The 13,795-nt window shown below is 44.4% G+C and overlaps 1 protein-coding gene across 3 annotated transcripts in view; it reads left to right on the top strand.

Moving 5' to 3' along the window:
• Positions 1 to 13,795, top strand: part of LOC6543430 (laminin subunit alpha-1) — a 66,373-nt gene that overhangs the window by 22,588 nt on the left and 29,990 nt on the right. For all 3 annotated transcript variants that reach the window (XM_026978196.1, XM_026978197.1, XM_026978198.1), the window contains exons 3-4: positions 285 to 2,176; positions 2,460 to 3,268. In XM_026978196.1, the coding sequence (XP_026833997.1) occupies positions 285 to 2,176; positions 2,460 to 3,268 (2,701 nt within the window). The remainder of the gene's footprint in view (positions 1 to 284; positions 2,177 to 2,459; positions 3,269 to 13,795) is intronic.

Genomic DNA, 13,795 nt, shown 5'->3' with positions numbered 1-13,795 from the left:
AACACTGACACTTGGGTGCGTACATAATTTATTGCTCATTTGCCCATCGGCTATTAAATCGAAATCTTAAGGTGTGATGGTGGTTTGTTGATGGTGGGAATATCCATTCTTCAATCGGTAAAACTATAAAAAAAGAACATTAAAACATTGAAAGAAACTCCTTCGTGAATACTGTATGGTATAAAATAGTTTAGTGTTGCCACGAATGCTTGAGTACAAATCTAATTAAGAAATATTAAACATATACTGATACTGAGGCTAAACCGCTCTCACCTCTTTTGCAGACTTATCAAATTTTTTCTGTGTGGCTAAAATCGGCCAACTCTCCGCGTCCAGCCTCGTGGATACTGGAAAAGTCCCTGGATGGGATCAACTTTGAGCCATGGCAGTATTTCGGCTTGAGCGACGCGGATTGCCAGCGACGATGGAGTTTATCCGGCCAAAATGGCAAATACGTTTTCCAGAACGATACGGAAATCATTTGCTCCACCCAGTTTTCGAAGCCGGGTCCTTTGGAGAACGGCGTGTTGCATGCTTCGCTGCTGAAGAATCGCCCTGGTGCCACGGATCAAAGTCCGGAGCTAATGAAGTTCATAACGACTCGGTATATACGCATTCGGCTGCAGGGCATGCACTCCACGGCCAAGCAGGACAACAGCTTGGACTGGCTGCTGGACTCTCCGTCGCTGGAGAAGCACAGTTTCTACTCGCTGTCCCAGTTGAAGGTGAGTGCCCGCCTGGATTGCCATGGGCATGCCAATCGCTCCCATGAGTCGCCGGAAGACCCTCTGCTGCAGTGCGTCTGCCAGCACAACACCTGTGGTGCTCAGTGCGAACAGTGCTGTCCCCTTTTCCAGGATCGCCCCTATCAATTGGGCGGAGAGTGCGAGATATGCCAGTGTTATGGTCACGCCGAGAGCTGCACCTATGATTCGTACCTGGACAAGGGCATTTGTCAGAGCTGCTCGAATAACACGGCTGGCAATGAGTGCGAGTTTTGCGAGATGGGATTTTACAGGGAGCTGGATGCACCTCTTACCGATCCCTGTTTGCCCTGCTCGTGCAATCCTGCCCGCTCCACCGGTGGTTGCCAGTCGGACGGAGGAAGCTGTAACTGCTTGGAGGGCTTCCAGGGCAAAAACTGCGAGGAGTGTGCTCCGGGATACTATGGAGACGAGTGCAAACGGTGTGAGTGCGACGAAAGGGGAAGTCGTGGCTCCAAGGGTTCCTGCTCGGGTGTATGCCAGTGCAAGCTAAATGTGGAGGGCAGCACATGCTCCGAGTGTGCACCCGGATACTTTGACCTAAGCGCAGAAAATGCAGATGGTTGCACCAGCTGCTGGTGCTCAGGTGTATCGCAAACATGTCACAGTGCCAAACTGCAGACCCTGGCCTTTGAAACCCTCAACGATTGGAAAATAACCGATATACAGAGAGTAAAACCAATTTCAATACCAGTTGATACCGAAACGAACCGTTTGATCTTTGCCAACGAGCTGGACGAAGTGGAGGCCATCTACTGGCAGGCCCCTTTGGGTTACTTGGGAAATCGCTTGACTAGCTATGGATCCAGACTGCAGCTGGTGTTGACCTGGGATGTGATAAGGGGCGATACATCGGGAAAGCCCACAACTGGGCCCAATGTCATCCTGGTCGGCAAGAATGGACTGAAGATTGCCTTCGGCGATGAATCCCTGGATGGATTGGTGGTCAACTTAAATGTAACCCTTACGGAGGTGGGCTGGTATCACGTGCCACCCACTGTTGTTGATATAAAAAGCAGACTTCGGCGAACCGAGGGCGGCGACTACCACGGAGAATACGTTACCCGTTCCCAATTCCTCTCCGTTCTCGTTTCCCTCGATGCTGTGCTGATCAGAGCAGCTTTTCACACGGATCAGGGGGAAACATCCCTCGAGAGAGCAGTCATCTATTCAGGAGGTGTGGAGTTGGGCGGCAAGTCGTCCAGCCAAGTGGAGCAATGCCTCTGCCCGGCTGGCTATACCGGTCTCTCCTGCGAGGGCTGCGCCTTTGGATTCAAGCGGATTTACGAGAACACCACGGACCATCAGATTCTGAGCAAGTGCATCCCGTGTCCCTGCAACGGACACTCGAACTCCTGCGATCTGCAGAGCGGAAATTGCGGCGACTGCATGCACAACACCTTTGGAGATCGGTAAGTGACTTTAACTCATTATTATATTAGTCAGCCAGAAATTGTAAAATTAAATTAAGAAAATTGGATTTTTCCAAACTAAGCAAATCTTCAATTAAAAGTCTGTAGTTTGGACGCAAACCTAAAATCCTTCTGCAAAGAAATGCAATCCACAGCAGACAATCCACAGCCAGTAAAGTTTAAAACCTTCGCACTGAGTGCTGTCTCCACTAATTCACCACTCGGAGCCGGGTCACCCACCAGCCGAGACTCAAATCAGTAATTTGAAATTCTTTATTTTCAGTTGCGAGCGTTGCCAGTTGGGCTACTACGGGAATCCGCTGCAAGGAACGCCCCACGATTGCAAGAGATGCGCCTGTCCACTATCCGAGGACTCGAACAACTTCTCGCCCAGTTGTCAGCTGAAGAGCTACAACTACATGGATCTGAATCCGCAGTTTGAGCTGATTGAGCATGCGGAATACATTTGCACCCAGTGTCCGGAGGGTTACACTGGTGATCACTGTCAGGTGTGCGACGATGGGTACTTTGGGAATCCCCGCCAGCTGGGAAGCAGTTGTCAGCGCTGCGATTGCGCCGGAGGACCCTGCAACGTGACCACCGGGGAGTGCATCACGTGCCGAGGAAACACCGAGGGTTGGCACTGCGAGCGCTGCAAGCTGGGCTACTGGGGTGATCCGGCCGTGGGCTGTGATCCCTGCCATTGCCACACGGAAGGATCGGAGAGCGGATTGTGCGACAGCACCGATGGTCAGTGCCTGTGTAAGCCACGCTATGCGGGACAAAAGTGCAACGAATGTGATGTGGGCTATGCCAATGTCGAGCTACGTTGCCCATCATGCAACTGCGATCCTTTGGGATCGTTGGTCCAGGACAGATGTGATCCGCACACTGGACAGTGCCATTGCAAGCTGGGAGTCATGGGAGCCAAGTGCCACGAGTGCCAGGATGGGTACTTCGGCATGAATGCCGTGGCCGAACGAATGGATGACCTTGCTGCACTGCGACAAAACTCCGATGGCGACGACGACGACTGGGAATTGGTTCCGGATACCGAAGATCCCAACAGCGAATCCGCGGTGGCCTGCGAGGGTAAGTACCCCAGATTAGAGCTCAAAGCGTAGCGTCTAAGAACAAAGAAATTCCTCAAAATGAGTTCACTCTCTCTGATAAATCGAGTGCACCTATGAAAAACAGATGTGGCAGAGGTGGTCGGGTAGTCCATCAATAACTTGGAAAACGTAATTAAATTGGCGTTCTACTTTGTGCCGTTAAGTGGAGCGTTTCTGATGCTCTACATTGGCCTCAATTCAAAAACTTAATGCACAAATCAGTCAAGTTCTGGGTGGGATATGTGCATCTGTTTCTAGGGGCAATAAAATGTTCTATGGTTTGAGGTAATATTAATACTTTTCAGACACTGTTTCTTTTGTAATGGATATTAATTGTACTGCGTATACACAAAATGGGTGTTCCAATTAACAAAATCTTGTTGTATTTGACTAATTCTTCCAAGTACCCAGCATTATAATCACAACTTAAGGCACATTAGCATTGCTCAATTATCTCAAGCATTAGGCCACAAAATTATCATTTTTCTTGAGGCCATCAGCTTCAAATTCAACTCATCCATCATACAAAATGCATTACATACACACCGTTCATTGTAACAAGATATTTTTGTTATCCAGTTCTCCTTGAAGTTGGGTTTTCTATCTTTTTTAACACCATTTACCAACTGGACAATAGGCAAAAAGCCGTCTCAAATTACCTCTTGGTTGGTTATGAAAACCAAATGCGGCTGCCGAGAAGAAGATGTTTATTGAGTTGTACTTGAACAAGAACTCGGATTGCATAACACACTGAGTGCCTATTCTTTTCATTTAAATTTACTTTTGTAAGCGATATTCCTTGAGGTTTTTCTGGTTGTTTCTCATTTTTCTAATTGTAAGCCAGACATCTCTTTGTACTTTGGGTAGATGCCCCCTTTGGCTATAAATAATTTTTCTTTAACTTTGTTGTGTACGTTTATCCGCAGTCATTCTGCAAATTTTACTGTCTTTAGAATTTTGCAAGTCTGAACTGCTATTACTTTTTTGTTGGGTTCCCACTTAATTTTCAGAGATTTTGAGTTATGTTTTAAAGAAAATAAAACTGGGCAAACGGATTCAAAATACGAAGTACTATAGAATAAACAATATTAAAAGCGTTCCAAATGCTTCAAAGCAAATTCCCTAAATTACCCTGTAAACCAAAATTGTTTATTACAATTGTTGCGTAGTTTATAATTGCTATAATTGCTCATTAAATATAAGCTTTAGATGTTTGTGAAAGGAGTACACAATAAACCCTTGGATTTAATGTCAAGTAGACTTGAGGAAAATATTCCTTGGGCAAACACTTGGCCATTTGGCACGACAGAAACCCCTCAAGTCGCCAATGCGAACAGTAGCACGTGCGTTTGGACTTGAGCCCGCTGGGAATTTATAACCCACGCATTAAATTGTGCAGCTATCTAAGAAATTAAGCAGCAAACTGCGAGATACATTTAGCCGCTGGTCATATTTTGTAATCAGTTCCATTTGCCGCTCACCAAGCAGCAGCACCGCGAGTAGACACACTTTTGTGTTGACCACAGACTCCGGCACAGACAGCATGGAGCCACCAGCTCGCTGGTCTGTCCAGTGCTGGTGCTGTCCAGTTTTAAGACCAAACCCAAGCCAAGCCAAGCCAAGCCAGGCCAGGCCATTTCAATCCATTCCAAGCCGAGCCAGCCACTTTGGCAATTCAAGCCAAGCGGCATATTTTCATGGGGCTGAGGCTCTTGTGCATTTGCTGTTGCTGCCGCTGCGTTGACATTTTTATGGACATCGGAATGCTCCAACCGCCGATTGACTCTTAGGCGGACCCAAAAAAAAAAAAAAAGAAAAAAGGCCCCACAAAAATCGTGGCCACTTTGACTTTGCCCCTTTTTTCGTTTTTAGCCAACTAACTGATTAGCGAAACAATTTCAAATATTTGTGTTAAATAACTTGACAATTAATTGCATTTCGTGGATGCGGTTGCGTTTGTTGTGGTTTCGATGGGTTCGATAATTCGCATTTGGGGATGGGGTATCCGAACCAAATGAAGTTATACGATTTGAGAGTACATTTTGTTGTGGCATTGGCGGTGTGTTCAAAGGAACCAAATAGGATAATCGAAATTACTGCTGAAATTGAGAGAGCTAAAAATATTTCTAGGAATAAAATGCAATCATATACTAAATTAATCAAATTGTTATTTGAATAGTATATACATTAAGATAGATATCTAAAGGCTTTTCCTAATGATCTGTCTAAAATAAAAGATAGTTAGGCACATGTGCAAACAATTTCCAGCGATTCAGTTGGCAACTAGGCCAAACAATTACAAAATTAAGCTCGGCAAAAAGAAAAAATTGTAAGTGGCGCAGTATCTTTTTCACGAAGCAACAACGGAGAGTCTGAAAAATTGCCATGGAAAAAGCATCTTTATAGACAAGACGAGCCACGACGACTCGTTAAACAGACAGACGGACTGTCCAAGGTAATCAAGAAGCGTCTAAATGGACAAAATGGAGCAACAACCACTAGTTGCTGTCAACGCATCATTCGAAATGGAGCAAGAGGATCCAATCCTCGGAGGCAATAAATTTCAAATAATTTCCAAGCACGGACAAACAAATGTGGCATAAATCGTCTGGCTAACGGTAACGGAAGCATGCAAAGCCAAAACATTGACACTAATGAATGTGGCCAACACAAATGTAATTGTCGAATGACAATTTGTTTACAATTGCCAATGCAAACCAACTAACGTTCGTATTTATTACTTGGCTGGACGGTCTTAAAAGTATTCCGACTAACAGATACCCTATAGCAGGGCTAACAAATTATGCATACAAACATCGTTTTAAAATTACTTGTAGATATTTATTTCTGGGTCCTATAAAATAAAATAAATAGCACTAGCATCAGTAGCAGGCAGCATGTGAACCAATGGTCTTTCAAGCTGTAACCGGGTCATTATCGAAAACACTTTTTGCCGAGCCGGAGAAGCCAGAAGTTTGGCATTTTGATTTTCTAATTTATGGCCCAGACTTTCGCTGCAACCGAAGGCCCGTCTCGCGAGTGCTGCCCCTCTGCTGGCCACCAAGATCCCAAATTGTATCTATATCTGGTTGCCTGGTTGCCATGTTTCGCTATCGCCAGCGTCCATGTCGTCGTCTGCTTCTCCTTTTTGGTCGTGGTGTGATTTTAATTGCTCTTACAAATGTTCTTCGTCGCGCATGCGGCGCAAAACTTTTCGAGTGCAAATCTATGTAGCCCAGCTTCGAGCTGGAATTGGGCAAGACAAAAGCTCGAGATTTATAGCCAGTCAGCCCAGCCATATGTTCGAGAGGGAATTCTGTCCCATTTTCGGGGATACTGCATGCAACGTTTTCATTTTAGCCAGCTCGTGTGGGTAGTAGCATTAGAAAGGCCGCATGTTGGTTAGATTAGATGGGTACTTTTGGTTCAAGCGCATACAGATACACAGATGCTTGTTGAGAGTCTTTTAAGATAATCAAAACCCTATTGTTTCATGAACTAGAGATGTTTTCAGTTAATAGCACTATATTAAAAACAACTTACTTTAATGGATGGTAGCCAATAGATCATAAACCACATCCTCTCGTAAAAACTCAATATGGAAAGATTCATATCATTTTGTCAGTTAACACTTCGCATAATTTAGTGCCACTGGGTTTGAAAATTGATTTAAATACAGCAGCCAGTAATCAGCTTCCTCTGCTATTGCAAAAGCCCCACAATCAGTCTGTTAAAATGCCACCCAAATGAAAAGCCATTATAAATAATCTCCAATCTTGGAAGAAAAATATTAATTAGAAAATAATACTCTCGCCGAGTTTTGAATGAAACCCAAGTCAAGCGCATACAATAATTAATAAATTATTTCCAGTCAATAAACTTTTCAGTCTCCGCGCATTGCAACATATATTTTCGTTGAGATTCCAACTTGGGGATTTGGTGAGGGGGAAAGAAAACAGCCAACCAGGCACCCCGCGGATGAGCAAGCGCCGCACCAAGATGGTGGAGCCGCAGTGGAAGTCGCCCCATGTCAGTTCATTAGGGTCAGCCGGAGGAGACTGGGAAACGCGGAGTGTTGTGCACTGAGTCTCTGTCTTGGCGGTTCATAAAAATTAGTTGGCTATAAAATTAGCCCGTCTGTGGAGGAGGGTATTCAATTCTCGTAAAATCAACACAAATTGAATTGCACTCCATTCATGGAAATCAAATTGCGTTCGCCGTCAAATATATTCATACTTTATTGCTGCCACATTTAGTGAATGGGTATCAAGAGAATGCAACTCCCTTGCATCGCAGAACTCGGTTCGCTCGCTGTTTATTAACAGTCGGGAATTAAGGAAGTGAGAAGCAGGTGCGAGCCTTGTATAAATAGATAACTCTGGGCAGGTGAGGAGTTTGGACTTCGGTGTGACTTTTAGCTGCTCGTAAACCGAATCCCACTACGAGATGGAAGTGTTCTGCCACACGGGAATCTTTTTCGGGGAGGAGCGAATTGAGTGTCATTGACAACCGAGTGCTTCATGTGATGGCTCCAAATGATCTTCCCATGGCATATTCATAGAAAGGAGTGTGTGGGAAAGTACATATGTACAATGCAAGCTTCAAACGCAGTACTGAATTGGATGCCCTACTTCTTCGCGAACAATGCAAGTATCCTTAAAACTAAATGTAGTTATTATGTTGCTTTTTTCATATTCCCAAACCACTGAGCTCTGTGAGATTAATGGGATTTTCTGTGCCCAAGTATTGTTATAAACCATAAGGAATGTCAGCAACATATTTCAGTGAGGTTGTTTCCCAAAGCTCAAGACGAGTGATACCATCTACCACTGCTCATCTCAGACTCTTGTTAGCACATTCCACGCTCACACGATCATATCTCCTGCGATTCCCGACAGCCGTAGCGGCAGTAAGTTGTTTCCCTCACTTTCCGGGCAAACTTTCCTTGTCGGATCTGCAAAATGCGCCATACTTTCTCCACATGTAGTGAGTGTTGGTGAGGAACCTTCTCTAATCTAAATGACAACTAGTTGCACTCTGAGTCTGCAGTGTGCTGCCCGAGGACATGGCAAGAAAATATTTTGGTCTTGCTCTCTTGGTTTGTGGCTTCTAACAGCACATTGATTGATTACAAAACGTGCGCCAAGCATTTTCACGGCAGCAATAGCAATGGCAACAGCAACATGGCAATTGTTTTTTGCGCAGCGACTTTTCCACAATGGCATTTTCTTCATTTGCGCCTTACAATGGCATCACTTTGTCACGATTTCTGCGCTCACAACTAACAAGACACACCGGCAACATGTTGCTAGAGATGGTGGATGTTGAATGTTGGATCTCGGCTGGTGGATTCATTGTGGCTGCTACCATTTAATGTTGCTGCGGCAGCCGCTGCCGTTGAATTATCACCGCGCATGTGTGACTTACCTCCCCGAGGCGGTGGACAACAAAAAGCCAGGATCCGCCGTAGTCGCTTTTTCGGCTTTCCAGAGTCCAGAGTCCCCGGACTCCAAGTGCCAACCTGCTGCTAATGTTTTCCACAGCCCCAGTCATAATTTCAGCTGCCAACTGCCGAGTCCCAGAGTCCCGAAGAAGACGGGGAATTCCTTTTTTATTTATGAAAACGGCAGATGGTCTGCCCATTCTCCTCCTGCTGGTGATGATGTTGCCGCCTTGGCTACTGTGGCGGCTTTGAATTTTGACCGTCAGCAGCATCAGCAGCAGCAGCAGCGGCATGTGGCACGTTAACGATCTTGTTACCCTGGAGACCTGGAGACTCGACTCCGTTGGACCCTTTTGCATAAAGCCATTGAACGCGGTGTGCAGTGCAACTAACGAGCGCTGGCTTTGGCCCCTTTTCTCCGCCTCAATTTGAGTGCGACGAAGTGTGAGATGATGAATCTGTGAATCATTAATAGTTGGGAGGAAAGTTCTGTACACAACGTGAATGGGGTGTGGGGCCTCTAGAACTAATTGTAAATATTATCGCGAACACGAACATCATCCTATTTAATAGGCAGAGGTCTTGTGAATAAAAGTTGTCAGAAGATAAAATAATGCACATTAATAAACCGAAGTAGAGAGTGTACATTAATTAGGCAATTCATTTATAAAATGAACGCTTGCCCAATTCAATAATACCCTTCATGCCCACACTCCCCTCACAACTTTGATGCCCTATTGGCAATGCATTTTGATCGTGTTCCATGCTTTGGACGATTAGCACATCCCATGTTTCCCCGTTGCGGTTTCACTTGAATTTGTTTAGACTGCTGCACTTCCGTTTGCTGTCTGGGATTTGTGAGCCAGCTGCAGCTGAAGTCATCTGGCTATGAGGGAACCATCACAACTTTCAGATTCAGATACAGATCCAGATCCAGATCCAGAGCCACCACGACAATTCCAGCCTCCTGGAGACAAACAGACACGACACGTCATCAACTTGACATTTAAATTGTGCTCCTGATAAAGTTGCCAACATTTTTTATGACACAGACAGAGCAAAAGGTGGGGATACAATCGGGAATATGGTCCAGAAGTTGGACACAATGTAGCTCTTGTGGTCGAGCGTCATATACCCAAGATCCTCGTGTGGTCCCAGAATAAATATATATCACGGCAGACAATTAATGTCAGCTCAGGTGACAGCTTTTTCTTTAGTCTTGTCGGGACTTTTACATGGATATGAGTTGATTTGTTAACTTCTTTCTGGGTATAAGTACTTGGGTTATTTTTCACTTACTTTATGGATAACTACATAAGCATCTTAAGCCAAATTAGAAAGTTTGATTTTATATACTGTTGAATTATATTAATAATATATATATGTATATATACATGCCCGTTAGAACTCTTTTGTAGCTCGATTAAAAATTGGAGGCCCATTGATTGAGCTTGAGTCATTCAGGAAAACAAAGCGCAACCATGTAGCTATCCAGTTTCCATTTTACGGTTATTAGAATGCTTTCAAAACATGCCAAGCACATTAAAATGTCGTAAAATCCCATGTCCAAGTAGTTGATTTTAGTACACACAACTCTGGAGAGCTGAAAGTTTTGCTGTGCCATTAGCCTTTATATGGTGATCTCCCAAACATGTCAAATCCATTTAGATAGTGATGGCGTTTTGGCCCAGAGCATCGGTTGTTTAATTCGTTTTTTAGTGGGCGTTCCCATCTCTCGGACTTTCCCCCGATGCGTTCAATCAATCACCATTTCTCACAGAACTGCACGCAAACTAAAGTCAATTCGAGGCGTTTAATCAATCCGGCCATGTAAATAGTACGCCTCCCTCGATCCTCCAGTGGCTTTTAGCCATCCCACCATCCTGCTTCGCCATCCACCTCGTTGCGTGAGTTGACACACGAAAACGTAAATCACAGCAGCAATTAACAAGGCAAACGGCTAGGATCGTCAAGACATCCATTTGCAGTTGGCATCGCCAACGGAAATTGTTGTTTGCTCAATAAAAGTAAATTGCAATTAAACGAAATTGCTAATTTCAATGATGACAGGCCCCATAAATTGGTATCTGTTTGGGCGGATTATGGTTACTACCTGTAGATTGCTATGGATTCAGATAATGGCAGTAGAGGAGTTGTGCATTGTTAATTACTGACAATTGTCACATTCGGGTGTTTTTATCCAATATTAAATCAGACTTAATTGCAAAGTCAGTTTATGATTCATGTTTTGGCCGCCATAAACTTTCGCCCCATAGCAACACGTTCTCTCACTGCGTAAAACAAAGATTTTGCCGCCAACTTTAGCAAGTTGCTAAAAAAATCAATTAAAATCAAGACGACAGCTGCCGCAGCACCAAGAAAAACAAAAAAGAAGCAAAATAACCACAAGCGAACCGCAACAAGCAAAGCCAACATTTGGCCAACGTCAAAATTTAATGCATTTGCACTTGACACGCAAAGGAAGTTGCAACAGTTGCAACGGCGGCGATGCAACAGTTGCAGCCACCAAAAAACTGCTCATGGCCAAAAAAAAAGAAAATAAAAAACATTGCCAAAAGGAAAAACCTGGCTGTGGAAACAAGATCAAAAGGTCGAAGATTGCGCTAACCCGAGGACGCCCACTTTTTCGCACGCTCCACGCCGGATACGCGGATACGTGTCCGTAGATAAACATGGTAGATGTGTGGCCGGGTGCAATCTATAAAAGTGCCAGGCCTTGGATGCGGATGAGGCAGCCAACAAAGAGATATCCTAGGGGCGAGCAAGCTCCGAGTTAGAAATTGAAAAACATTTGAGAGCCGCTGGAGAAATTCTATCATCAATACATATGTAGGTGCTTTGGGTTGAAAAGGAAGGGGAAGTCAACGGAGGAGGGAGGGATTTGTGGTGTTGGGGTATTTAAAAGTAAGAGAAGGTGCATGTATCTACAGGGTTGCCGAGTAATCCTCCAAATATCATAACCACAGTATACAAAAAATCAAATGTTCTCGAGCTGCCATAAAATTACTATGCACCTTCTGTGAACCCAATTTAAACGCTAAGGAAGTGCAAGGAGGCGCTATACAAACTGGTATTCTGTACTTATTTTTAACTTCTTTTCAAAATAGTTATAGGGTACTTGTGTGTACTACACATGACTATAAATGTGTATACTGATTAACGTTAGCGTCCGCATTTTAAGCAGGCACCGCACCCAAATGATATTTATAAGCGACTCCTGACAACCCTGGTGAAAGCCATGCGTAGCGGCCCATTCAGCTGGCGTATCTTCCTGGACAGGCCGAGGCCAAAACATCCAATAAATAGTATCAATCACAAATGATCGCAAACGAGGAGGCCTCGGCTGCACCCAGCGGCACTCAGCTGGCCAAACTTGCAGCTGTCTGTGGCAGGAGGAACGTTCCTTCTCCTCAATCCGGAGATCTTTGGCTTAGCACAACAAATAATGATTCATGCGAGAAAAGTAGCGGCAGGAACAGGTTCCAAAGTTTGGCCAAACGTGACTGGGGAGAAAGGGTTGGGTTGGACTTGGAGACGGAGACGGAGACTGGGAGACCTTGCAACCAGAGTGGGCACCCCTTACCCGCCGACTCCTCTGAACCTCCGATCCGATTCGATGCGATCCTTTTGCGGCACATGTGCAAGGCATTATGGTTCAATAGGTCAACGATGCGTTGAATGGCGACCGAGGACTCCGAGAATGGGAGGCCGTAAAAGAAAAGATCATTGCATGAAGAATTACGGTGAGGCACGTCAATCGTCAAAAGCGATCTACAAAACGAGCCATGTTATGGACCTCCAGAACGAGGGTTCTCCTGGAGAGCAGGAGCAGGAGTAACTGGAACGTATTCCCAGCTCCATAACCGATTGCGATCGCAGCAAATCAGAGAAAAGTTGTCTTAAGCGCGTTCTTTTCCAATAAGCAATGAGAAATGTGAAATGGTTGTGTGTTTGTGTGTGTGTTGTGTCTGTGTGTGTGTGTATCTTGGGACCACCAAGGGGAATTTGGGCGACCAGATCGTCGGGCGGGGATGGGGTTCGGTTCGCAGTTTGTCAAAAAGATGTTGGCGTTTTGATAATTTGCTGCACAGCTTAGAAGCCTGTGTGTAGGATTTCCTGTTTTACTGCGACCAAACTATTTTTTATGCATATTTTTTCCATTTTCACCGCTTTTCTTATGGCTTTTCTTTCACTCCTCTCGCGGACCGCAACAAATCTGCGTTTGATTTAAATCTTTGCATTTACTCTTTGTTACCTTGCAGTTAGAGGTTTATGAGATACACACGTTGGGGTCTGCGAGTATGTCAGATTTTATTTGGAATTTTAGTAGGCTTCACTTGGACATTTCTGGCGTAAAGTCTCTAAAGTGATTTCCTCGTTAGCTGTAGTTGGTATTGGATTAGGCACCTACAAAAAATGAAATCAATGTTCAAAACTTTAGAATTAGTATTAAGTTCAATTAGTTATTGTAGCTAAAATCCCATTCAAATATTAGTGCTATCTTTGATGATCGTGATATCTTTAAAATGTCAATAGAAAAGAAAACAATTGTCTAATGTCTATGAGTGCATTACCACGAATCCAGCCCTTTGACCTTGTTTCCTACTTCATGCCAAGAAGTGGCCATGATTTCAGAAATACTTTTAGTTATTTATAAGCATTTCTTATGGGCCTTAATTGTTTCAATTGTAATTTTGGTCGGCTGCCGATAAGATCAACAAAGTGCTTTATTTTCGGCTGCACTTCGGCACGTGTTGCTATGTAGACCAGAGCAATAATATCTGGTTCCAGATCAACTCCCCCACTGCAGGCACTTCTGGATTCGTTGAAAACACACCCTAGCAATGCAGTCAGATACTGTGGTGTCTTATGGGCGGATTTTGCATACGTAATTTCATTCCATGGGTGGCTAATTAAGTTTTCTGGCTTGTCCGCAACGATTCAACGGAATAGAAATCACCGAAATGCTTATATCAGGCTTTTCATTATGCGACACTCGTTCGATTATGGGCCATAATTTAGAGCAAGTTTTTCGAATTTTTC

This window comes from Drosophila erecta, unplaced genomic scaffold (genome assembly GCF_003286155.1).
Source record: "Drosophila erecta strain 14021-0224.00,06,07 unplaced genomic scaffold, DereRS2 tig00000055-arrow-pilon, whole genome shotgun sequence".
Classification (NCBI taxonomy): Eukaryota; Metazoa; Arthropoda; class Insecta; order Diptera; family Drosophilidae; genus Drosophila; species Drosophila erecta.
This window is presented reverse-complemented; position numbering and strand designations above follow the sequence as displayed.